The 25,507-nt window shown below is 43.4% G+C and overlaps 1 protein-coding gene across 3 annotated transcripts in view; it reads right to left on the reverse strand.

Moving 5' to 3' along the window:
- Window positions 1-25,507, reverse strand: part of larp1 (La ribonucleoprotein 1, translational regulator) — a 108,206-nt gene that overhangs the window by 16,946 nt on the left and 65,753 nt on the right. For all 3 annotated transcript variants that reach the window (XM_078230669.1, XM_078230672.1, XM_078230671.1), the window contains exons 4-12: window positions 19,449-19,475; window positions 18,772-18,943; window positions 15,577-15,714; window positions 14,878-15,036; window positions 12,878-13,043; window positions 9,738-9,882; window positions 9,132-9,282; window positions 8,796-8,965; window positions 3,370-3,726 (exon numbers count right to left, since the gene is read on the reverse strand). In XM_078230669.1, the coding sequence (XP_078086795.1) occupies window positions 3,370-3,726; window positions 8,796-8,965; window positions 9,132-9,282; window positions 9,738-9,882; window positions 12,878-13,043; window positions 14,878-15,036; window positions 15,577-15,714; window positions 18,772-18,943; window positions 19,449-19,475 (1,485 nt within the window). The remainder of the gene's footprint in view (window positions 1-3,369; window positions 3,727-8,795; window positions 8,966-9,131; window positions 9,283-9,737; window positions 9,883-12,877; window positions 13,044-14,877; window positions 15,037-15,576; window positions 15,715-18,771; window positions 18,944-19,448; window positions 19,476-25,507) is intronic.

Raw genomic sequence — 25,507 nt, forward strand, 5'->3', positions numbered from 1 at the left:
GCAGGGAGTGGGCGAGCGGGCAAGCGAGCGCGGGGCGGGGAGAGGGAGGGCGGGCGAGCGCGGGGCAGGGAGAGGGCGGGCGGGCCAGCGTAGGGCGGGGAGGGGGCGGACGGGCCAGCGCAGGGCGGGGTGGAGGCGGGCGGGCCAGCGCAGGGCGGGGAGGGGGCTGGCGGGGCAGGGAGGGGGCGGGCGGGGCAGGGAGTGGGCGGGCGGGGCAGGGAGGGGGCGGGCGGGGAGGGCGCGGGTGGGGGCAGGCGGGCGGGCCAGCGGGGGGCAGGGGCGGGCGGGCCAGCGCGGGGCGGGGAGAGGGCGGGCGGGTGAGCCAGCGCGGGCCGGGGAGAGGGCGGGCGGGAGATGCCAGCGCGGGCCGGGGAGAGGGCGGGCTAGCGAGTGAGCGTTCGCACGGCGGGGAGAGGGTGAGCAAGCAGAACAGTTCTGGGGAGGAGGCTGAGTCAGCACTGGGCCTGGGGCAAGAGAGAGAGAGGCTAAGTGAGTGAGCAAGCAGGACAGCGACAGGGCTGAGAGGCCGTGATGGAGAGGGCACTAGGAGAAATTTAATGGCAGAGACAGAGATGGGGAGAGAATCAGAATGAGGGGGAAAAGTAGGGAAAGATGTTCAAGACAGATACCTGAGGGTCTCGGTACATAAATCCCAGAAGGTTTCAAGACTGGGCTGCGAATTCATTTGGGATACTTGGCTTTATAATCGGGGGCATGGAGTACAAATGCAAGCAAGTTATCCTAAAATGTTTATAAAACACTGGTTTGGTCTCAGCTAGAGTATTGTGCCCGATTCCGGGCCTCAATCTTTGGAAAGGGTGTCAAGGCTTTGCAGAGGATTCAGAGAAGATTTTTAATAGAATGATACATCAGGGATGAGGGACTTCAGTTATGTCAAAAGACTGGAAAAACTGGGATTGTTCTCTTCAGGGCAGAGAAGGTTAAAGGGAGATTTAACAGATGTGCAAAATCAGGAAGAGTTTTGACAAATCAAATAAAGAAAAACTGTTTCCAGCGATCGGAGAAGTTAGCAGAAGAACCAGAGGCAGCGACATGAGAGAAAATCTTCACACCGTGTTTTGGAGTAGAAGGTCTTCGAAGTAGAGGCATTAACAACTTTCAAAAGGGAATTGGATTAGTAATTGAAGTGAAAAAATTCTCAGAGCTATGGGGAAAGGACAGCTCCGAAGGGCCACCAAAGGCACAACTGGCCGAAAGGATTCTTTCTATGCTGCATCATTCTGTAAGTGAGGAAGGGGGAGGAGAGAAAGGAAGAGACATAAAGACATGCACATCAAAACATTCAACATGTTTGGTTTCAAATTTGATTTAATCTCCCTATTCAGCTTTGGCACCTCAATCATTGACTCAAACTTAATTCCCTTTTTCTGGAATATACTTGATTTCAACTCTTCCCAATTCCTGTTTAAAAGTCTATCATTGTTGACTTAGAGTTCTGCTTCACCAAAATTTTCGTTCTATTTACTTTGGTCAAAAATGATTTACCTCAATATAATTTGCTGATTGTTGCTATTGAAACAGTATCAAAGTTGCACTGCCCTAATACCGTTAGCTAATCTGCTTTAAGATCACTGAAAATCAGCAAAGAGGAGAATAAACTCTACTGAATGATCTGGCTGTACTGATGTTCCAATGTCATGTCTGGTTTGACAAAGAGAAGTCAATGCACCCTCAGCACAGGAGTAACCACTAAACAAACCCTCTGCACCATCCAGTAGTAGCTTGTCCGAGGAGAGATATCGCTTTGTGTAAACGCCTTCCCCCATACCATCTTCAACACTCCCCAAACCTCAGCAATCACCTGTGTCAGAGTCTCATGTCTCCCCATTTCCTCCCCAGCTCGAGGTGAATGCTGGCCTGACACGCTGCTTCATGCTGACAGGATGGAGCAAGGCTGAGGGAACAATACCCAGGCAATCCACAGGAGCTTAAACCCGCTCATTCGCACTGCTCGAGGAGTACACGTTCTCTACACCAATGCCCGATAACCTACTGTTTTGACAACGAACCTTTTCACAGGAACCCAAATCTTGTTTTAAGTGACTGTAAATCCATCAGCAATGGCCATTTCAAACAGTACAAACAGATCCTGTTTGTTTATAAGCTGGTGCAGGTTCAGTCAGTTTTCTGAATTAATTTACATGAATAGGACAGAAAGAGGCAGAATGCTAAGGTAAGCAAACATGTGCCAATGATTACCAACTGGGACTCAGGCCCACCACAATTCATCCTGTGACTGCCACCTCCAGAACATTCATCTATTTCAGAAAGAGTCATTTTTGGCGTAACTTTGCATTAAACTGGGAAACCACTAGCTTTGACTAGACTAGAGCGTGTGTTTATTTGTTCATTATTCTTTCACAGTATGCGGGCCTTGCTGACTTCGTCAGCATCTGTTACCCATCCCTAATTGTCCTTGAGGTGGTGGTGGTGAGTTGCCTTCTTGAGCCGCTGCAGTCTCATGTGGTGTAGGTACACCCACAGTGCTGTTAGGGAGGGAGTTTCATGATTTTGACCCAGCGACAGTGAAGGAATGGCAATATATTTCCACGTCAGGATGGGTGCGTGATTTGGAGAGGAACTTACAGGTGATGGCATCTAGATGGGAGAGGTTGAGAGTTTGGATGGTGCAGTCTAAAGAGCCTTGATGAGTTGCTGCAGGTGGTATACACTGCTGTTACCGTGTTGGTGGTGGAAGGAGTCAATGTTTAAGATGGTTGATGGGGGGCCAATCAAGCGGGCTGTTTTGTCGTGCTTGTAGCACACTCACTGCTATAGAGGTCAAGAAGGTCTAGCCATTAACCTCTCCCCCTGGTCCAACACCAAGCTGCAACATGATTAGAAACAGGAGATACAATCAGAGGCAGCACCCTCATGCAACCAGTTTCATCCCAACTCCTCCCCCACTATCCTTGCTTCCTTCACCTTTGCTAATTGTATATTAAATAGAGGCTTAATTATATTCAGACACTGGACATTAACTAGAGATTCACTTCAGCTCATATTTATCACAGCACGCTGAAAACTGTGGATTTTGGTTGGAGGTGCATGACATGTAATGTGCATCTCTGTAAATGAAAGCATGCTAGTGTATAAAGACTGCTCATCTGTAACAGCCACGTGGCTAAAAATATCAACCGCAACTGGTAAACCTGTTAGGTTATGTAACTGATAAGACCAGTTTGGGGCTTTAAGGGATTCATGCAGCTGCAGCAATTCACAGGCTGGGGTATTGAAAGACAGAACGGGATTGTAAAGAGTGGGATGATTGAAGCCCTGAAGAAGTTCTGATATGTTTGAAATAACACTGTATTGGTTAGGTGCAATGGTTAAACTCTAGAGACCTACCTTTATAGTTGCATATTCAGGCTCATAATCCTCTTTCCACAGGTCCTGCTCGTAGTAGTAAAGGCCATCGTTAATGACCTTACCAAACTCAGATGTCAGTTTTGCCCTAGAGACATGATTCCCTGTCCTGTCCCCACCGGGATGTTTCCTCAAGTATGGAGGTGTCTGTGCCACAATCAGAATCTTGTTCACATCACGATCATCAATTTCACAGTCAGAATCTTCATCCGACCAGTCAGTGAACGTGTTCTTGCGTCCAACCATCTGCTCCATCTCCTCATCGAACATGAAGTCTAGCTCCTCTTGTTCCTCTTGGTCCGGTTTCAGAGATGTTTGTGATTTGGGTTCCTCGGATTTCTGAAACATACAGAGTCGCCATAATTCTATCAGTGCTGTGTTTCAAAATTCTGCACCAAGAATATAACTCTATATTTTGCAAACTAAAAATCCACAAGAATAATAATTAATTCTGTATCAGCTAAGTTAATAGTCATTAAAAATAATTAAAATATACACAATGATTCCACACTTTGTATTTGGCCTTTCACAGCACAGCAAGTGAATAAGCAAACCTGGAGAAAACCCAAACCTGCATACTCACACCTGACACCCGGCATCTGAGCTGGCACTCGTACCAGCCACCTGAGCTGACACCAGCAGGCACCCGACACCTGAGCTGACACCAGCAGGCACCCGACACCTGAGCTGACACTCGCAACTGCCACCTGAGCTGACACCCGCAGGCACCCGGCACCTGAGCTGACACCCGCAGGCACCCAGCACCTGAGCCAACACTCGGGTACCCGGCACATGGGCTGACACTCGGGTACCCGGTACCTGAGCTGACACTCGGTAACCTGCATCTGAGCTGACACCATCAAGTACATCGTAGCTGAATCAAAACTCTCACGTACATCACACTTGAAACAAGCGCCTCCTCTGAACATCTCAGATCTGAACCTGTGCTCACTTGTATCAAACCCTGACCTATCTTTACTTTCATCACACTTGAACTTATGCCCCCATGCTTATCACACATAAGCATCAGGAAAGGTAAGATCACTAATATTTGATTTACACAGAATCAGAAACTGCTCCAAACACAAGAAAAGTGAGTGAAAATTTTGCAATGTGTGAAAGTGGCCTTGCTCTGACCCATCCTTGTGGTTGAGGCAGTGAGTCCTTACACTGGGCAACAATATGCCTATCTTGACTATATTAATGACAAGCAACCAAAACGGTCATTGCCTGTGACTTGCATTGTGCGAAATGTTACTTGCTACTCATCAGACCAACTCTGAATGTTGTCCATGTCCTGCTACAGGCAGGCAGAGACTGCTTCATTACCTCAAGTGTTGTGAATGGAACAGAACACTGCCCTTTCATCAATGATCATCCCCAAATTTGTCCTTATTGTCCTTCAACAACCACAGTCATGTTCCTTCATGCTGTGTATGACTCCAGCCAGTAGAGTTAGTGATCTTCAATTTTGCTAGGGTTCATTCATCCAAGTACTGCCTTGATGTCAAGGGCAGTAAGCCTCACCTCTTAAGTTTAGCTGTGTTTGAACCAAGGTCCGGTGCCAGTGCAATTATTCATTACTATTGTTTATTAGTAAGTAAGCACTGTTTCATAGCACCGTTGATGACAACTTTCATCTCTTTGGTGATGATTGAGGGGGGCAGTAGTTGGCCAGGTTGAACTTTTCCTGAATTTTGAGGGCAGGAAATATCAAGATAATTTTTGCTGACAGGGAATAGATGCCAGTGTTGTTGCTAGCCTTGGAGGAGGACAAGTCTGCAGCATTAAAGTTGAGATGATAAAAATACACAAGTCTCTCAAATCAACACCAACAATCAGAGGTATTTCATTTAAGACCATAAGACATAGGAGCAGAAGTAGGCCATTCAGCCCATCGAGCCAGTTCCGCCATTCAATGAGATAATGACTGATTTGATAATCCTCAACTCCACTTTCCTGTCTTATCCCAATAACCCTTGATTTCCTTACTGTTTAAAAATCTGTCTATCTCAGCTTGATTACACTTAACAAACCAGCTTCTACAGCCCTCTATGGTAAAGAATTCCACAGGTTCGCTACCCTTTGAGAGAAGAAATTCCCCCTTATCTGTCTTAAATGGGCAACCTCTTACTCAGAGATTGTGTTGTCTGGTCCTGAGCTCTCCCACAAGGAGAAACAACCTCTCAGCATTTACCCTGTCAAGCCCCCTAAAAATCCTTCATGTCTCCCATTCTTCTAAACTTCAATGAGTACAGGCCCAACCTACTCACCCTCTTCATAAAAAAACTTCCATAACTGGGATCAACCTAGTGAACTTTCTCTGGGCTGTCTCCAATGCCAGTATATCTTTGCTTAAATAAGGGGGCCCAAACTATTCACAGTATTCCTTTTTACATGTAATTTTTAAAAAAAAATTATTCTGGGATATGGGCTCTACCTGCAAGATCAGTATTTACTGCTCACTCATTGCCACCCAGAAGATGTGGTGGTTTTGCAGTCACACATAGGCCAGACTCACAAAACGGGAAAAAAGAACAAAATCCATTTAATTCTCCTTTATCATGGTACAATGACAATGGAGGTTGCTGACTAATTACTGCAATCAATCTTTATCAGTTAATCTACAACGGACCCAAACACAACATGAGGAAACCCCGAGTAGTGGAGAGATTTGGAAACCAGGAGTCCAAAGTCACATATTCCTCCCAAACATACTAGTCACTCTGTTGTCTCAAAGGACACAAATACTGTACTCTAAAAGCTTATCTGAAAGAAATCTCTGTAATTTCTCTAAGAGTTCAGCCACGATCTGACTGAATGGCGGAGCAGGCTCGAGTGTTGAATTTGCCCACTTCATATGTTCCTAATTTGCATCTGGAAGAATCAATACGGGCTACTCCCACCATCTCCCCAGAAATGGTTTGTGGATTTGCATTGAGGCTACAAATAATCAAATAGTTAAAATGGTTTATCTCCAGAATGCTTTAGGCTTTAATGTGTCACAACACAATTTGGCTGACTACGCTGTTTAACTTCTGCTGAAACTGCAGGATGTTATGTTCTATTTGACTAAACATTGTCAATACATTGTGAAATGAGATAGCCAAGTTAGATTTGAGATAAGGAAGTGGACAATAGAGCCAAGATGACTCGTTACATGCCTGATGGTAACCAGAGGATCATCTGTAAGTTTTGGAAGAGGTATTTCATACCTCAGGGGGAGGAGGGAGGGGGGTAATGAATCATCTGGATCAGTGTGACTAGAAGACATAAAGATCTTTATATAAAAGCAAAATACTGCGAATGTTGGAATCTGTAATGAAAACAGAAAATGCTGGAAAACATTTTAGTAAACATATGCAGGTCTGACAGCATCTGTGGAGAGAGAATACAGCTCTGACGAAGGGTTTGGCTCTATTCTCTCTCCACACATGCTGTCAGACCTGCTGCGATTTTCCAGCATTTTCTGTTTTTGTTGTTGAATAAAGATCTTCAGCTTTCCTTCAGAGTGTGATATGGTTTATTTTCCTGTACGTTTACTCCTCAGAGACACTGTGGAAAGACGTGGATAAACACAGCAAAAGGATTAAATTGCAAACCATACATGATGTCAGATTTGAATAAATAATCATGAAAAGTGTATTACGATCTCAGAAGTAGGGGCAGGAGGAGGGGCATTTGGCCCATCAAGCCTGCTCACCATCTAAGATCAGGATTTGGTTGAAATTATCTTGTTCCTTCAGAATCCTAAAATTAGCAAGCATCATCTCTCAACCTCTCCTCCAGGGAGGCCAGGTTAAATTTACATAGTTTCACCTATAATGCAATCCCTACATCATTCTGGTCGCTTTCTTTTGCATCATTTCAATCGCTGCAATATTCTTTCTGTACTGTAACGTACACAACTTTTTAAGAATGGTCACACCAGTAATTTATAAAGTGGCATGATTACTTCACTAAAGTATCTCACTCAATATTCATCCTTTATAAATTAGAACAGTTGAATTGCCTTCTTCAATACCACCATGTTACACTGTTTCCATTTATTGACAATCAGAACTACCAGATCTTCCATTTTTCAGTCATGTTGCTTTTCCATTTAAATAGCAGTCCCTTCCTGGACTTTTGGTCCTTACTCCAAGAACAGCAGATTTCAATCCCTAAAGGAAGGTCCTGAATGAGTGGGTTTTTCAAACAATCCAACAGCTTATAGCCACTTTAACTGAGGCCAACATTTTATTTCTAGATTTTTAAAAAAGTTCAGATTTGCAAACTGGTGGGATTTGAATTCAAATTCCCTGGATTGCTAGTCTAAGTTACGGCAAACCTGTATGAAAGGCTAGCGCGGCCTCAACTGGAGTAATGTGTTCTGCCCACCACATTTTAGGAAACATATGAAAGTTTTAGAGAGGGTGCAGAAAAAGTTTACAAGAATGGTTCCAGATATGAGGAACCTCAGCTACGTAGGTAGATTGGAGAGGTTTGTGACGGTTCTCCTTGGAGAAGAGAATGGTGAGAGGAATGCACCGCCTGGAAGTGTGGTGGAGGCAGATTCAAGAGGCCATTTGATAATTACTTGAATAGAATCTACACCGAGGTACGGGGAAAAGATATGGGAATGACACTAAGCCACAATGCTCATTTGGAGAGCCGGTGCAGACATGATGGGCCAAATAGCCTCTTTCTGTGCCGTGGCAATTCTGTGATTTGACAGACAAATTCAAATTCAAAATAGGTAGGGAAAAACTGGTCCCATTGGTAGAAGAATTGAGAACAAGAGGACATTGGCAACAGAGCAATGGATACATGAGAAAAAACTGTCTTTTAAAAACAGTATATGGTTAGGACTTGGAATAAGAGATTGGTGGAGGAAGTTTCAATTGAAGTATTCAAGAGGAAATTGGATTATTAGCTGAAAAAGAAGCACTTGCAGGGCTATTGGGAGAAGGCAGTGATTGATACTAGGTGAATTACTCCTATCGTGCCAGCATCAACACAAAAGACCAAATTACCATGCCTATTAAATTAGTGCCGATGGAAGTTAAATACTAGCAAGCAATACTCTGCTCCAACACCAGCAGTGCTGTGGAAGGCAACAATCCATTGAACACATGCACAGAGATGGAGGATAAACCATGAATGGGGCCAGAAAAGGTTTGGTCCAGTATGACTGCAGGACCCTCAAAGGTTTGGAGGAAGGAGCAAGGATAAAAATAGCAGGACCTGTTTTCTTTAATTAATTCAATGAATTTGAGCATCATTTTAAGGACAGCATTTCTTACGCACCCCCAATTGCCTTTGGGAAGGTGGTGAACATCCTTCATGAACTGCTACAACAGTGCCAAGACCCGACGGGAAGGAAGAGAGTTAAATGACCCTGAGAGAAGGAAGAGCTCAAGACTAACCTTTGGTTTTGCAGGAGCTGGCCGATGCCGTTTTTTCACTTCTATCCATGTGTCAGAATCCAGGTCTGGGAGGCTGGTAGAAAGGCCTTTTGGCAAAGTCTTCAAGTTGCTGGGCTCCTCAGTCTTGGAACTTGCAGCACTTCCTGCCCGAGGAGATCCTGGTGCCGACTCTTCAACAGAGAGAGAGAGAGACAGACAGACAAACAAATAAGTTATGCCCTGCCGTATACAGTGCCACATCAACTGAAAACCCATTAGCCCACACTATCCACACCACTATACACCATCTAATATGACACATACCCTAATGATCACCCACCAGATGCCAAAACTCACCAGTTTGCTTTTTGTAAGTCTGCCCCGGAATGAATTCTGGGCAATTCAGTAAACGTGTGAAGTCCGTCTCTGGGAGAGGCCATTTTTCAGGGTTTTCCTTTTTTCGGATTTTCTTGTCCACCACTTCCACCTCAGTGCTGTCCTTCAAGGCCTGAGGAACACAACAATTCTGATTGAGAAGCACAATCGGACTGAGAACTTGAAATTATGCTAAACAAACAAACTTCAGAAATTACTGGCAGCGTACATGTATAATGTTGTCAATCCCCGCTCTAGTCTTTCACTTCCTTCCTCTATTATAAATATTCCCCATCTCAATTGCCTAACCACAATGCCCTCTGCTTACTGTTCTAATGGAGCCACAGTAGCAATGCTTTATCCAGCCCCTCAGGCTACATTTATATATCGCTACAACTCTTTAATCAGCCAGAGGGAGGAAACTGGCTCCAGAAGCAGTGATGACTCGCTCTGCAGCCATGACAGTAAGGGAGGTAAAATTTATTCCTATTAAACAAAAAAAAAACAGACATTGCGAGATTGTAGATATTAACAAGAAATCTTGCACAGAGTGAGTGAGATAGAGAACTAATAAACATCACGACAGACCTCCAAGATGAGATTGACGTCAGTGGTCAATGCCTGGACACGGTGAAAACCTCCAATTAACGAGACTGGCAGGAAACCGTCAGCATCCATTTTTCTTCTCAGGAAAAAGTCTCTTTCCAAGTTATCCAGGCTAAAGTAGTACTCGCTGAAACAAAAGAGATGAATATACATCATAATTAGAGTCAAAGTACACACTGTACTTGGGAGAGGAAGGAAACAAACAGCAGGTGGGGGGGGGGGGGGGGGAAGCGACAGAGTGGGGAGTGAGCGGGGAGACATGTAGCGAACAGAAGGAAGGGCGGACACGGGAGGAGGAGGAAGCCCCTGGATTACTAACCCAGTAACTAAGCACTATGCTACCGTGCCACATTAAGCCCTGGAGTGGGACCGGTGTTCAAGTGGAAAGGATGAGCAGGGCTTTGTCAGGATTTCCGACTAGTATAAAGGAGGATAGTTGGGGGTTATCTGGTAAAAATAATTGATGCCCAGAAATAAATGAAATGCAAGATGAGAGTAAATATCAGATCAAACTGAGAAATTAGGATAACTTAAACAGTCATAGAACAGGTACAATTATAGGGCATGAGTTTAAGAACATAAGAACTAGGAGCAGGAGTAGGCCATCTGGCCCCTCGAGCCTGCTCAGCCATTCAATAAGATCATGGCTGATCTTTTCGTGGACTCAGCTCCACTTACCTGCCCACTCACCATAACCCTTAATTCCTTTATTGTTCAAAAATGTATCTGTCCTTGCCTTAAAAACATTCACTGGGCAGGGAATTCCACAGATTCACAACCCTTTGTGTGAAGTTCCTCCTCAACTCAGTCCTAAATCTGCTTCCCTTTAATTTGAGGCTATGCCCCCTAGTTCTAGTTTCACCCGCCAGTGGAAACAACTTCCCTGCTTCTATTTTATCTATTCCCTTCATAATCTTATATGTTTCTATAAGATCTCCCCTCATTCTTCTGAATTCCAATGAGTATAGCCCCAGTCTACTCAGTCTCTCCTCATAAACCAACCCTCTCAACTCCGGAATCAACCTAGTGAATCTCCTCTGCACCCCCTTCAGTGCCAGTATATCCTTTCTCAAGTAAAGAGACCAAAACTGTACACAGTACTCCAGGTGTGGCCTCACCAGCACCTTATACAGCTGCAACATAACCTCGCTGTTTATAAACTCCATCCCTCTAGCAATGAAGGATAAAATTCCATTTGCCTTCTTAATTACCTGCTGCACCGGCAAACCAACTCCTTGTGATTCCTGTACAAGGACACCCCGCTCCCTTTGCGCAACAGCATGCTGCAATTTTTTACCATTTAAATAATAGTCCATTTTGCTGTTATTCCTACCAAAATGGATGACCTCACATTTACCAACATTGTACTCCATCTGCCAGACCCTCGCCCACTCAGACTATCTATATCCCGTTGCAGACTTTTAGCGTCCTCTGCACACTTTGCTCTGCCACCCATCTTAGTGTCATCTGCAAATTTTGACACACTACACTTGGTCCCCAACTCCAAATCATCTATGTAAATCGTAAATAATTGCAGTCCCAACACTAATCCGAGGCACACCACTAGTCACTGATCGCCAACTAGAAAAACACCCATTTACCCTCACTCTTTGCTTTCTGTTAGTTAACCAATCCTCTATCCATGCTCATACATTACCCATAACACTGTGCACCTTTATCTTATATAGCAGTCTTTGGTGCGGCACCTTGTCAAATGCCTTCTAGAAATCCAGATACACCACATCCACAGGTTCCCCATTGTCCACTGCACATGTAATGTTTAAAATGATTGCTGAAAATAAAGTGATGGGGACATTTCATAAAAACAAATACCAGAACTGAGAGGATACACCCATGACGGACATTTTTCTCTAGGAAAGAGAAGGATGAAGGATGACGAGGTATTCAAAATTATAAAAGATGTTGCTAGGGTAGACATTCTTGTGGGAGAATTCAAAACTAGAAGGCATAAATATAAGACAGTCACAAAAAATCCAATAGAAAATTCAGGGAAACTTCTTTGCTCCTAGACTTTTTGCTAAGAAGCAATTATCCGAGTGCCAGGACATGATGGGGTTCAAAGAATTCCAATGTAGAACTTGGGTGCTGGTATAATTTAACAGTGTAGCAGTGAGGTGACTTAGTGTCAGCTGAATTGGATCATGTAACCACGCTGCCTGAGGCTGAATGTTGACACTGCTCAGGCACACAGTGCGTGCGTACAGAAACCCACAGTTCCATAGCCAAGATAAGCTGCAGGAAACAGGTCAGGGTTCACACACAGTGGACTATGACACTCCTTCACTTTCCTGCTGTAAACGGGACCAACAGAAAGCTTCTGGGTTCCAACATAACCACATTGGCTTCAAAAGTTCACTTTTACACTTGGGAACAGCACCTGTCAGAGCAGTGATCAAATTAAAAGCCATGTATTACGAGCTACAAGCACCGCTCAAATCCACGGTGCACTGAGGCAATTCACATCACATCTCAAAGTTCCAGATGAAAGAGCCAGTACTAGCTGTTTCCAAACATTCTGCGGCTGCTTGTTGCAGACAGGCCAACTTGAAAACCCATTAAGAGAAGCCCTTCAGGCCACAGGTTGAAACCCACACATCCAGAGAGAGCAGGAACTCAGTGGACAGTGATTGATTATTCACAATGGTTCTGTTACTGGAACAGTAATGCCACCACAGAAGTTTAAGAACTTATAGACATTTAAATTTAGAAAAGTTGGAAATAAAATGCTCTCAGTAAAGTGACAATGTCATAAAAATCCAACTGCTTTTCAGGGAAAGAGGTCTGCCACCCTCACCCAATCTGATCTTTATGTAACTCTAGTACCACACCAATGTGGTTAACACTTAACTGTCCTCTGAAGCCGCTCAGTATGTCAAACAGTTTGCATCAAATCTACTACCCGTGATTCAAAAAGGCAGCCCACCACTACCTTTTCAGAGATGGGCAATAAATGCCATCCTTGCCAGTGATGCTGTGAGAGCACACATGCATAACTGATTATTTAATATAAATACAAAATCTTCTCTTTTCTAATGTGGAATCCAGCCAGGGAAGAAGAGACATTGGAACATGCCTTACAAGCAGAAAACCATGGTACTTACATCTGTTTCTTGATGTAGTCTTTGAGCAGCTTTTTGTCCATTGTGTACAGCTCTGCACTGCTCTGATTGTCATAATAATAGATGATATCACTGCCAAATTTCGGCCTGTACAATCCATCATTACTGTCGGTGTTTGTGTTGTAGGTGTAATGGTAGTCAAAGTGAGCTACAAGCAAAAACAGCATGGGTTAGATGTCAGTTAAGACTACCAAAGGTCAGTGTCTTTCAGTGTACATGAAGCAGCTGGGAGATTAGAGATGCAGATACACATTAACTTATGTCTGCCATACCTTTTCCATCAGCTTCGAGAATGAAGTGAGTGAAGTGGTCAGGCAGTATTGGTAGCAGACCAAGAATTAATAAACTGTTTAGCCCCTCTTATCAAAGGCAAGACAGGCTCATTTCACAGCAACGTGCTGTTTGGCTCCATGCTCAGCTTTGCACCTTCCACTGAAGATCATCCAGATCAGATTGTATTCTGTTCTGCATCCTTATTCAATCTACCTGGGGCATTAATTCTAGATTGGTTAAGTTTATCGCTCATCTTAGATCAATTATCTCTCTAATAGGTGCAACATCTACCAAACTTGTCAAAAGTAGACTATTGGTAAATGCACTGTGCAATGTTACATAGAGCAGTGCAGATCATGAGGCCCCCAGGCATAATCCTGTTTCTGCACTCTTAGCTGATCTCAGCTGGGACAAATGAACTATGCTCTACTTGGAATGACAGTAATTCTTGGACAGAGGGTGGTGAAAAATTAGCAGTGCTCCCATTGCCTGAAAGTCAGCCTGATTCTGTGGTGGCACATGTCTCTTAGCCAGAAAATCAGAGATTGTAGCTCCTATCCAGGAATAATGCAGGCTGGAACGTCAGTACTGTGGCAGGGAGTGCTGCGTTATAACTGGTCTGCCCTTCAGAAGCCATTTTTTTTGTGTGTTATTTTTAAGTTCAGCTGAATGTTAAACAATCACATGACAATTTTGAAGAGGAGCATGGGTTCACTTGGTGTCTGGGTCAAAATTCCTGCTCAGCCAACAAAATGACACAAATTCCAAGGGTCTGCCTCTCTGAATCCTATCACCCAGGAGCCCAGATCTTAACCGGAGTGCTTTGTAACAGAATCAACAACAAAACAAAACAAGACCAAAGGATCTCCCAGAGATTTGTCAGCATTCATACTTGATGTGAAAACTAACCTGCTGCTAATCTGCTCCAGTGTAAAGTCTCTTTCATCTACGTGTAAAGATGGCACAGTGGTTAGCACTGCTGCCTCAGTGCCAGGGACCCGGGTTCGGTTCCCATTTGAATCACTGTCTGTGTGGAGTTTGCACATTCTCCCCGTGTCTGTGTGGGTTTCCTCCGGGTGCTCCGGTTTCCTCCCACAATCCAAAAAATGTGCTGGTCAGGTGTTGCATTGTGAAATCATAGAAATCATAGAAACCCTACAGTACAGAAAGAGGCCATTCGGCCCATCGAGTCTGCAACGACCACACTCCCACCCAGGCCCTACCCCCATATCCCTACATATTTACCCACTAATTTACCCAGGTGGATTGGCCATGCTAAATTCTCTGTGTACCCGAACTGGCGCCGGAGTGTGGCGATTAGGAGATTTTCACAGTAACCTCATTGCAGTGTTAATGTAAGCCTATTTGTGACTAATAAATAAAACTTTAAAGAGCCTTCAATTCCCATCCACTGTGCAATATGCCTCAAACATCTGTCACAATTGCCGTAATGTCTGCATGCTAACTTTACTGGAAAGGTCATGGATTCACTGCGTCACTTACCACTTATTAAATCAACTCTACTTCAAACATCACATAGCAGCACTAACAATAGCCAGCACCAAGGTGAGTGCTAAGTTGAATAGAAGGAAGACAAATACTGTGTCCCCTGGTAATCAAGGGATTGGAAAGTGCAACTAAATTTCAACTGACATCATGCTGGTTCAGAACATTTGCAGCACAAAGGCCAGTTTCATCACATCACGTACAGCGAGAAGCACCTCTGCCACGACCCCTCCCCCGGCCACGTCCACGTCCTCGCCCCCTGAAGCCCCCTCGGATCGTGCCACCCTCGCTTTTCACGCTGGAAATCTCATCTCGGTCTTCCCTCCAATCCCGGGAGTCGTGCTTCTCATCACGATGGTAACCTGAAAAAGAGAAAGCATAAGAGAAACGGTTACACACCCCAACATCAGCTAAATATCTCTCAATACCTTCTTAAAACAAAATTTAGCTCAGAGTACCCTTCCATCCTCTTGAGCATCTAATAGTTGCTATAAATATGCCAGGTTACCCTCCCTCCCCAACGCTTTTCAGCCAAAAACTGAGCTTCCTATAGTACCAATGGTGCATCTAGGCTATTGGCAGGTGAGGAGTATCTGCAGTACTGCCAGGTGAGATGGAGTGCCCCTGGTACTGGTGGGTGAGTCTTGAGCAGTTCCTTCTGGATTATGCTGCAATGTACCAGATTCTGTTGTGATTCGGACGCCAGAGAATTACTGACAGCAAACTTGACTTTCCACCATAGCCCTTCATTGTCCCCCACCCCTGCACCAAACTCAAAAGCATGATTTGCATCTTTCAAAAAATAAATCCATTAGCAGGAAAAGGGGCCTGAGGCTCAGCTGAGAAAGCTACCATCAGTCACCAGTCAGCACAGTAACCGTAAATTGTCAAGTGTGACAAACCTTTTGAGTCGTTCCTATTGTTGACTGGCGGTCGCAGAGGCTCTGTCTGGGGTCGCGAGTTGCTGCGAGATGCTGGCTTGTCTTGTGTACCCTCCGATTTTACATCCAATTGTAGCGGGACCCACTTTTGCTTGTACCCTGAACATAAAGTGGGGAAGTGTTAACAGATCTGCCTCAAGGTATTAGGCAGACAGTTCCACAGCACGTCATGGCCCTAAACAATTCAGTAAAGAGGTTAAACTTGGCACAGAAAATATCTAGGAGAATGAGTTTTTAAAAAAAATGACGGCCAATTGCTATGATCTGGAATGTACTATCTGCGAGGGTGGCGGAAGTAGATTTAATAGTAACTTTCAAAAGGGAATTGGGTAAATGATTGAAAAGGAATATCTTCAGAACGAACAGTGGGGGAAAGGGACTAATTTTATCAGCTCTTCCAAAGAGCTGGCACAGGCATGGTAGGCTGATTAGCCTCTTATTCTTTCTGATTCTATGAATTCATTTAAAGGAATTGCTAATGATGCAGTCAGACCAAACAAGACATATGGTCTGAGGCTTGGGGCTGAAGCAGGGACAACCTGATTAATAGGTTAGCGGGAATAGCCAAACCTGTTTCGCCTAGTGGGCATGGAGCATTGACACCAACAAAGGAGGCCTGCACAGTTCCACATTTCTCAACTATTAGCATATAAAGTTAATTAAACTCAAAGCCCTACAGAAATATTGCCCATTTGGCACAGGGTGAGAGTGCGTACATAAAGGGCACTAAAACATTCTACTCCTGCTCCTCATTAGTATGTTCGTATTCTGCCACATTCTGCATAAGGGTTTGAGCCACAGCATCACACCCGTCTTTCTCCACAGCATACAGGAAGATCATTGTGCACATCAAGGCTGTACCTGCTCTTTGAAAGAGCTAGCCTATGAGTCTCATTCCCCTCTTCTTTCCCCATAGTCCTGCAAATTTACCCTTCCAAATATTTATCCAAATCCCTTTGAAACATTACCACTGAATCGACTTCAATCATCCTTTCAGGCAGTGCATTCCAGGTCACAACTTGCTGTGTTAAAAAAAAACCTCACATCTCCTTTGGTTCTTTTGTGAATCTCCTTGAATCTGTGTCCTCTGGTTAATGACCCTGCCTGGCAAGGGAAACAGTTTCTCTTTATTTAGTCTTGAAAACGCTTCATGAATCTGAATGCCTCTAGCAGATTCTTCTCTTAAGCTTCACTGCTCTAAGGAGTTACTTAGTTGGCTTAAGTTTCATCTGCCATGCGTTGAACCAATTCACCAGTCTACATCTTCCTGAATTTCCATACCATATTCCTCATTGTTCACTGCATTTGAGTTTCATGTCATCTGCAAACTTACATCCTCTGTACCATGGTCTAAGTCATTAATACAAAATAAAAGTAGTGGCCCCAACTAAACCACCGATGCGTCAATAAATACCTGTTCATCACCACTATTTTCTGTCCTTTAGCCAATTGTGTATCCACATTGCCAGCATCCTTTCAATCCTATGTGCTTGTAATTTTGCTAACCAGTCATTTTCTTAAAAAATTAATTCGCTCGCAGGATACGAGCATAGCAGGTTAGGCTGGCATTTACTGCTCATCATAATATTATGTCGTACTTTGTCAATGTACACAACATTAACCACCCCTCCCTCATCGACCCTGTTATTTCATCAAACTGCTCAATCAAGTTACCTGAACACAATTTTGCATTAACAAGTGTGTGTTAGTATTCATTCATTGGGCCACATGCTTCCAAGTATTACTTAATTTTATCCCGATTATCTTTAAAAACATCCCTAATGATTTGAGGCCTTAGTTGCTGGATATGCAGCCCCCACCGCCCCCCTACCATTTAAAAAAATCTTGGGTGCAAGCATTTTGCATTTCACCAGTCCTCTGGTACTATCTCCATACCCAAAGAGAGATAAAAGATTGTGGTTATGGCCTCCACAATTTTCATCCTTACAATACCATCAATTACCTGGGATGCATTCCATCTGGATCAGGTGACTTGTCTACATTGCTGACCTTTAAGTGCCTCCTCTGTCTATTTTTAACCTATCCACTATTGAGATCGTCTCCTCTGTTACTGCTAGGTGAGCAACATCCCCTTTTCCAGTGAAGCACTCAAACTAATCAGCCCCACCCTTCTTTGAACTAACCACTTACCTTAATATGTTTATAAAATAATTTTGGGTTCTCTTTTATGTTGGCTGCTAGCTAGTCTCATACTGTATTTTTGCCCCTCATTCGCATTTTTACATCTCCTCCGTACTTTCTGCATTCAGCTTGGTGCTCTATTGTTATAAAAATCTACTTGAATTTTTCATAAGCCTCCTTTTTCTGTCACATTTTAATATCCATATCATTTATCATACAAAGAGCTCGAGCTTGGGGTGCACTTCTTGTTCCCCTCCCAAGCATGGTGTGGACTTCTGGATTATAAACTGGGCTTAAAATGACAACGTTTGAGCTATTGTACATAATTCTAAGACGTTCTTTGAACTTTTTAATTTACACTTTGGACAGGTGGAGATTTTTAATCACCAATCTCATTGATTTGTTTCTACTCTGCACCAGAACCAGCTCCTCTTTAAAGACACCCCATTTTGCCTACCAATCTTTGATCCATCATGGCCAGATCCCTTTACAACCCACTGAAGTGATCCCAACGCCAGTTAAGTATTTATATACTTGATGGGTGCTCGTCCTTTTCTATAACCCAATGATATTATGATCACTGTTTCCAAAATGCTCTTCCACTGAAACATCTTCCGCATGGTATGGGGCAGGAGACTTGGAGGGGATTTAAGAAAAACCCTTTTCACTCAGTGGTGGGAATCTGGAATACCTGGGAATGTATTGGAGGCCGGAAACCTACAACCTTTAAAAAACATTCGGATGTGCACTTGAAATATCATAACATTCAAAGATATGGGTCAAGTGCAGGAAAATGGGATTAGCGCTCCTTTAGCAGTAGTTGTCAGTGCAGACTCGATGGGCCAAAGGGCCTTTCTGTACTGTATGACTATGACATGCCCACTCCATTGCCCAAAACTACAACCAGCACTACTACTTTCTTTGTTGGTGGTATTAAGTACACAAATAATGGAACAGATTAGATTCCCCCATAGTGACCCCACCTTTCTCTCCCTGTTTAAATCAGTGGAATACCTTTTCTCTTTTGTGTAGACTTCTGTGAATCCTCATCAGCACTTCGTTCCTCTGGTGATTCATCTGATTTGGCTTTCTGGTTCTCTTTGCTCTCACTACTGTCGCATTTCTCTGGCCGTTCCTTCCTTGCAGGAGGTTTTTTGTTCTGTTGTGGCTTACTGTTCTGTGGATGCTGGAATAAAATGGCATGAAGGTGACAGACAAACACTTACAGCTGTTCTATCTTGCCCTCCAGTGCCCTTTCACTTCCAACACCAAACCACAGCCCACCCACCTCCTGAATATCCTGACACCTGCTGAGGTTTGGGCTCCATCAATGTCCTTGCAGGCACACCTCACATAGTAAATAGTCTCACAAACCTGTTGGATTTTAACCTGGTGTTGAGAGACTACTACTGTGCCTACCCCAGTCCAACGCTGGCAGCTCCACATCATGGACACCTCACATAAGCACCCATTTTTTGTGGTGGTTGCCAAAGTTGGGACAATCTTACATCCATCTAATACCCAGTCATGTTTTTAATAGGAGTTTCTGGTCAGCGACATCAGCCTCAGAAACAGTGGTTCATGTCATCCCCTCCATCGCTGCATAGACGGGATTAGTTAAACCAAACACATGGTACACCTGCAACAGGGGTACATTCATCCAACAACCTGCACAAGTAATTCCTACTCACCTCAGAGGAAATGACTGGCTCCCATGTCTGAAACAAAAAAATAAGAGCTTTCAAAATACAGATGATGAAACTGAACTCAGAGTACAAGGCACTCAGTGTAAATACAAAACTGCAGAACAATCACAGTTCAACCTCTTTCTTTGAGGTACACACTCAAGAGCTTCGCTGCAATAAGCTCTGATAGTAGTAATATTGCAGAGAACATGTCACAAAAGAGAAAAAGAAAAACTCGCATTTCACAATCAGTGAATGTCCCAAAGTACTTTACAATTAAGTACTTTTAAAGTACATTATTTTTACATTTCTGTTGTGTTCTAAGAAATTGAGTTTCTTTATGACTCAGGCTGCGTCAACATCATTACTTGTAAACAAAAGGAAAATAGATCAATTCTATCACTTCTTTCATAAATTCAGGATATCCCAAAGCGTTTTACAGTCAATGAACTGCATTTGAAATTTAGTCACTGTTGTAATGAGAGAAACACAGCAGCCCATTTGCACCTAGCAAGCTCCCATAAACAGCAATGTGGTAATTACTAGATAATCTGTTGAGAGATGTTGATTGAGGGAAAAATATTAGCCAAAACACTGGCGAGAACTCCATTGTCTTTTCTTCCAACTGTGCTATGGAATCTTGTACCATAATCTTCCAATCTTCCCTAGGCAGCAAAGGGTGCCAGAACATTATAGAGTGGCAAATGTAACAACCTTATTCAAGAGAGGGTGCAAGAACATTCCTAGTAACTACAGGCCAGTCAGTTTAACACAGAGGTGTTAAACTGAGGCTCATATAATCAATGTCAGCTTGGATTTTAAAAATGACTAAAAGGATGGAAAACAAAGTCATGGTAAATGGAATACAAAGTAAAATTTCAATATTTGACAATGAGATGTGATTGACAGTGAGGATGATATCAATTGACTTCAACAGGATACAGATGGACTAGCCGAAAAGGCAAATGACAGGCAGAAATTAATACAGAGGAGGATTGTGAGGTGATGAGCGTTTTGGCATAAGTAATAGGGGAGAGGTAATATAGACTAAACAGCACAGTTCTAAAAGCCGGAAGTTATACTGAACCTGTATAAAGCCCTGGTCGGCCACAACCAGGGTACTGCAGCCAGTACCGAATGTCAGTTTTTTTCTCTCCTTACAGATGCTGCCAGACCTGCTGAGATTTTCCAGCATTTTCTCTTTTGGTGACTGCAGCCAGCTCTGTCAGTTTAACCTTGGTGATGGGGAAGCTTTTAGAGTTGATTATTTGGGACAAAATGAATTGTCACTTGGGCAAATGTGGGTTAATTAAGAAAAACCAATGTGGATTTGATAAAAGCAAATCACATTTAATTAACCTTGTTTGAACTTTTTCATGAGGTAACACAGAGGATTGATGAGGGTAAAGCTATTGATGTGTTCTACATGGGCTTCCAAAAGGCATCTGATTTAGTGTTGCAAAAGAGACCCACGAGCTAAGTTTCATGGAATAAGAGAAACAGTAGCAACATGGACGCAAAATCAGGCAGGTGAGAGAATAGTGGTGAACATTTTTAAACTGGAGGAAGGTTTATAGTGGACTTCTCCAAGCATGTGTGTTAGGACCCTTGCTCTTCCCAATATACAACAACATTAGGCCATGATGTAGAGGGCACAATTTCAAAATTTGCAAATGATACTTAACTTGGCAGAATTGTGACCCATGAGGAGGATAGTGTAGAACATCAAAAGAATGCAGACACGTTGTTGGAGCAGACAGACAAGTGACAGATGAAATTTAATACACAGAAACGTGAAGTGATTAATTACTGTATAAAGAACACAGAGGCACAGTGGGCTGATTTTCGCAGTCCGGGTATGCTAGGTGGGAATGGAAGCATTGTGAAGCGAGGTCACTGTTATAATATGGAAAATGTGCCAAACAGCCAATCTGCATACAGCAAGCTCCCATAGATGGCAATGTTGGCTCTTTTATAGCTACCTGAGAGGGTAGGCGTGGTCTCACATTAACCTTAACACTTGCACCACAAACAGTACAGCACTCCCTCAGGTCTGCACTGGGACTGTAAGCCCATGTGGAGTGGGACTTCCACCCATAACCTATTAAACTCCAGCAAGAAGAATGCTCCAACATGGTAGACATCCATACCATCAAAGTGGCATCTTGTTGACCTGCTATTGCAGCAGCTCTGGACTGCCTAGCTAAGGTGGCATAGTTAGGGCTAGCGGCTGTGATGATGATGGACGGGGGAAAAGCGAGGGAGGGAAAGGGTGGTGGTTGCAAATGAAGTCTAGTTGTTTGTTCCCTTTTACAGAGAATCCTTTTTCAAAAACGTTTCCATTATGCAGGGATCTGGTCAATCTACATTTACTGCTGGGTTAGTTGGGACACCTCTGATGACAAACCTGCATATCTCTGAATGACGGGTCATCATGAAGAACTGGATCATGGGGAGCCTGCCATTCAGAAAGCCCCTACTCTCAGCTCAACCACCCCTTCCCTCTCCCCCCACCGCCTCCAACTAATTAGAGGCAATATATCAAATGACCATGGCCAATACCTTTTGTCAACATCGGTGCTCCCATAGTTTGACAGACAGGTCTATTCTGCTTGGCGCAGATCTGTAGATGCATAAAACCAGCATAGAAAGCTAGTGCAATCAAAAGGAAATCTGGTAAAACTCAGAAATTCATCAGCAGCAAATAAAACAAATGTGCTTGTGCTCTGGGGGCCTTTTATCCCCTCCTTGGATGACAAACTGATAAAAACCAAATGTCTGCTTGCCATTTTTGCCTTTGCAATGAGCAACGTAAAATCTTGCCCGACGTCATCCTGTGCAATTTTATGCACGTTCAGGTCAGGAGCATCATAAAATTTTGACCAATATAAAATAAAGGGGACAATTCAAAAGGGAGTGCAAGAACAGAGAGACCTGGGAGTATATGTGCATAAATCATTCAAGATAGCAGGACAGTTGAGGGTGGTTAATAAAGCATACCACTTTTGGGCTTTATCAATTGGGGCATAGAGTATAAAAGCAAGGAAATGATGTTAAACCTCTATAAAACACTGGTTTGGCCTCAAATTGAGTACTGTGTCCAATGCTGTCACCATACCTTGGGAATGATGTGAAGGCAGAAAAGATTCACGAGAATGGGTCTAGGGATGAAGAATTTCAGTTACATAGAAAGACTGGTGAAGTTGGGATTATTCTCCTTGAAGAGGCTGCTGATAGAGACCTTCAAAATCATGGAGTCCAGGCAGAGTAGATAAGGACAAACTATTTTGGAAGGATCAAGGATCAGAGGACACAAGTTTCTCCTTAAACACTTTTACACAGCAAGTGGCTAGGATCTGAAATGCATTGCCCGAGAGTGCGGTGCAGGCAGAGTCAATTGAGGCTTTCAAAAGGGAACTGAATCATCTGAAACGAGAAGATCTGCAGGGCTAAGGGGAAAGACGGGAGTGGCACTTGGCGAGCGCTCCTTCAGAGAGGAAGCACAGACATAGAATGGCCTCCTTCTATGCTATAACCACTCTATGCTTCTATGTATTTTTAAGTATGTGTGTGTATGTATGTTTACAGTGTGTGCTTTTAGTTGGTGATGGAGAAGTGATTCTGAGAGACACCAATCACACTCTGCCTGTCCTGGACTACCTTCAATTCTCTCTCTCTATCACACCACTAGAGCCCGGTTTGCTTTCTTCAAACCCACAGAGTTTCTACTTGAATTCCTTCTGTATAACCCCTTGTCAAATGTCACCTCCCCACTTGTAGTCCAAGTACATAACTACCTTTTCTATCTATCACCTCACTGAGTGTCAATAAATCTACTCGGGCGTAATCTGCCTGTTATTCAAAGTAGAACATTGATTCTTCCCCAGCAACTTTCAACCCGTTCAATGATGTATTCTAACAATTTCCGCACCACTGTTGGTAAACTCGCTGTCTATGGTTCTCGGCAAAACAAAAATGTCAATTTTCTTTAATTTATCCTTTCTCTCAAAACCTTTTGAGATATATTCCAATAGATTACCAATTGTAACTGTATATTGACCCAAAGTCTTACTTAGGTATACTGAAAGCTCACGACCAAGTACTGTACCATTAGAGAACTCTATTAATTACTATGCTTACAGTGACATCCAGTGATAAGAATGGGTACTACAAGATCACAAGGTCAAAACTGCAGATGTTTAAAATCCAAAACAGAAAATGCTGGAAACCTGTAGTAGGTCAGACAGCATAATAATGTTAGATAATAGATCAGTTAACGTTCCAGATGTACAGCCTTGTCGAGACTGGAATTGCCTCTTATAGGGAAGAGATCAAGAAAGGCACACACATAACTATCTCCTATTTCCCCACATGGCCACCCCACATTAGTGGAATTATGTTTAAGAATGAGCCAAGTGCGGAGGTGAGAATTTGAGAATGATAACGGACTACGCGAAGAAAGCGGAATTAGATCTGGATTGATATTGGGCTGTGCAGAAACAGCAGAATTAGGTTTGGATTGATGTAGGACAAGGGAGGGGGGGGGGGGAGAGAACAGAATTAGATTTAGGCAGCTAAAGGGATATGGGGGCACGGAGCAGAAACAGATTTGGTTTGATACAGGGCTATGGAGAGACAGCAGAATCAATTTGGATTGTGCTGGGCTATGGGAAGAGAGCAGGAAAATGGGGCTGAACTGGGGAGTGAATAATCAGGATAGACACTGCACCAAAGACTGATTACACTTCTAAACAAGGCCAAACATTTGACTCAGTGGCCCTACGAAGCCAGTGTCAGCTTTGATATTGAAGTGCAACTTGAAGCCATAACCTTTTCACTCAGAGGCCAGAGCGCTACCAACTGAACTATGGTCGAATGTTTACTCAAAACATGCAATAGAAAAATATCCAGAAAGCAAAAAACAACCAGCCAGCACAGATTTCAAAAGGTTCCAGACTGACTGACTTTATTGATCTCTTTGAAAAGGTAACACAAAGAATAGATGAGGCTACTACAACAGATGTAATATATTTGGATTTTCAAAATGTTCTTGCTAAAGTACAAAGAACCATAGAGTGAACATATGATTAAGGTGCACGTGTGGAGTCAGGGGACAGGGTTGTAGCCCTTTACAAGCAGGGCTACAAAAAAGGAAAATCAGAGCAGTGGTTAAATACAGCTATTCAGATTGTCAAAGGTGGGAAGCGATGTTCCACAAGGATCATTGCCGGACCACAGGTAATTTGGTAATGGCAGTCAGCTGTAGTCCACTTAGGGCCATAAGCATCTCTCTCCATTAGACACACAATTAGTTATAGAGCTTGAGGGGCACCACTCCAAATGAAGAGTGGGGATTTTTGCATCACTCGCTTGCCGTCCAGCCTGCTGAGCTAACCGATGCCCACTCCTGTTTATCATTTACATTAATGATTCAAGAATCAAAGTTAAATTTCAACATTTTCAGGCCACAACAAATAAGTAAACTACAAAGAATGCAGAAAAGATTTACTAGGATGCTACTGGAACTTGATGGTTTGAGTTATAAGGAGAGGCTGGATAGACTGGCACTTTTTCCCTAGAGCGTAGGAGACCTAGGGGTGATTTTATAGAGGTCTATAAAATAATGAGGGGCATAGATCAGTTAGATGTGCCCAGCATACCTTCTAATTTTATCTTTTACTCTCGACCCATGCTTCTAAAACTTCTATAACTGTAACACTACATTCTGCACTCTCTCATTTCCTTCTCTATGAACGGTATGCTTTTTCTGTACAGCGCACAAGAAACAATACTTTTCTCCGTATGCTAATACATGTGACAATAATAAATCAAAAACTTTTCCCAAAGGTAGGGGAGTCTAAAACTAGAGGACATAGGTTTAGGGTGAGAGGGGGGAGATACAAAACGGTCAACAGGGGCAATTTTTTCCCCACATAGAGGGTGGTGAGTGTATGGAACAAGCTGCCAGAGGTAGTAGTAGAGGCAGGTACAATGCTTTCTTTTAAAAAGCATCGAGTTACATGGGTAAGGTGGGTATAGAGGGATATGGGCCAGACACGGGCAAT

Source organism: Mustelus asterias, chromosome 16 (assembly GCF_964213995.1).
Source record: "Mustelus asterias chromosome 16, sMusAst1.hap1.1, whole genome shotgun sequence".
NCBI lineage: Eukaryota > Metazoa > Chordata > Chondrichthyes > Carcharhiniformes > Triakidae > Mustelus > Mustelus asterias.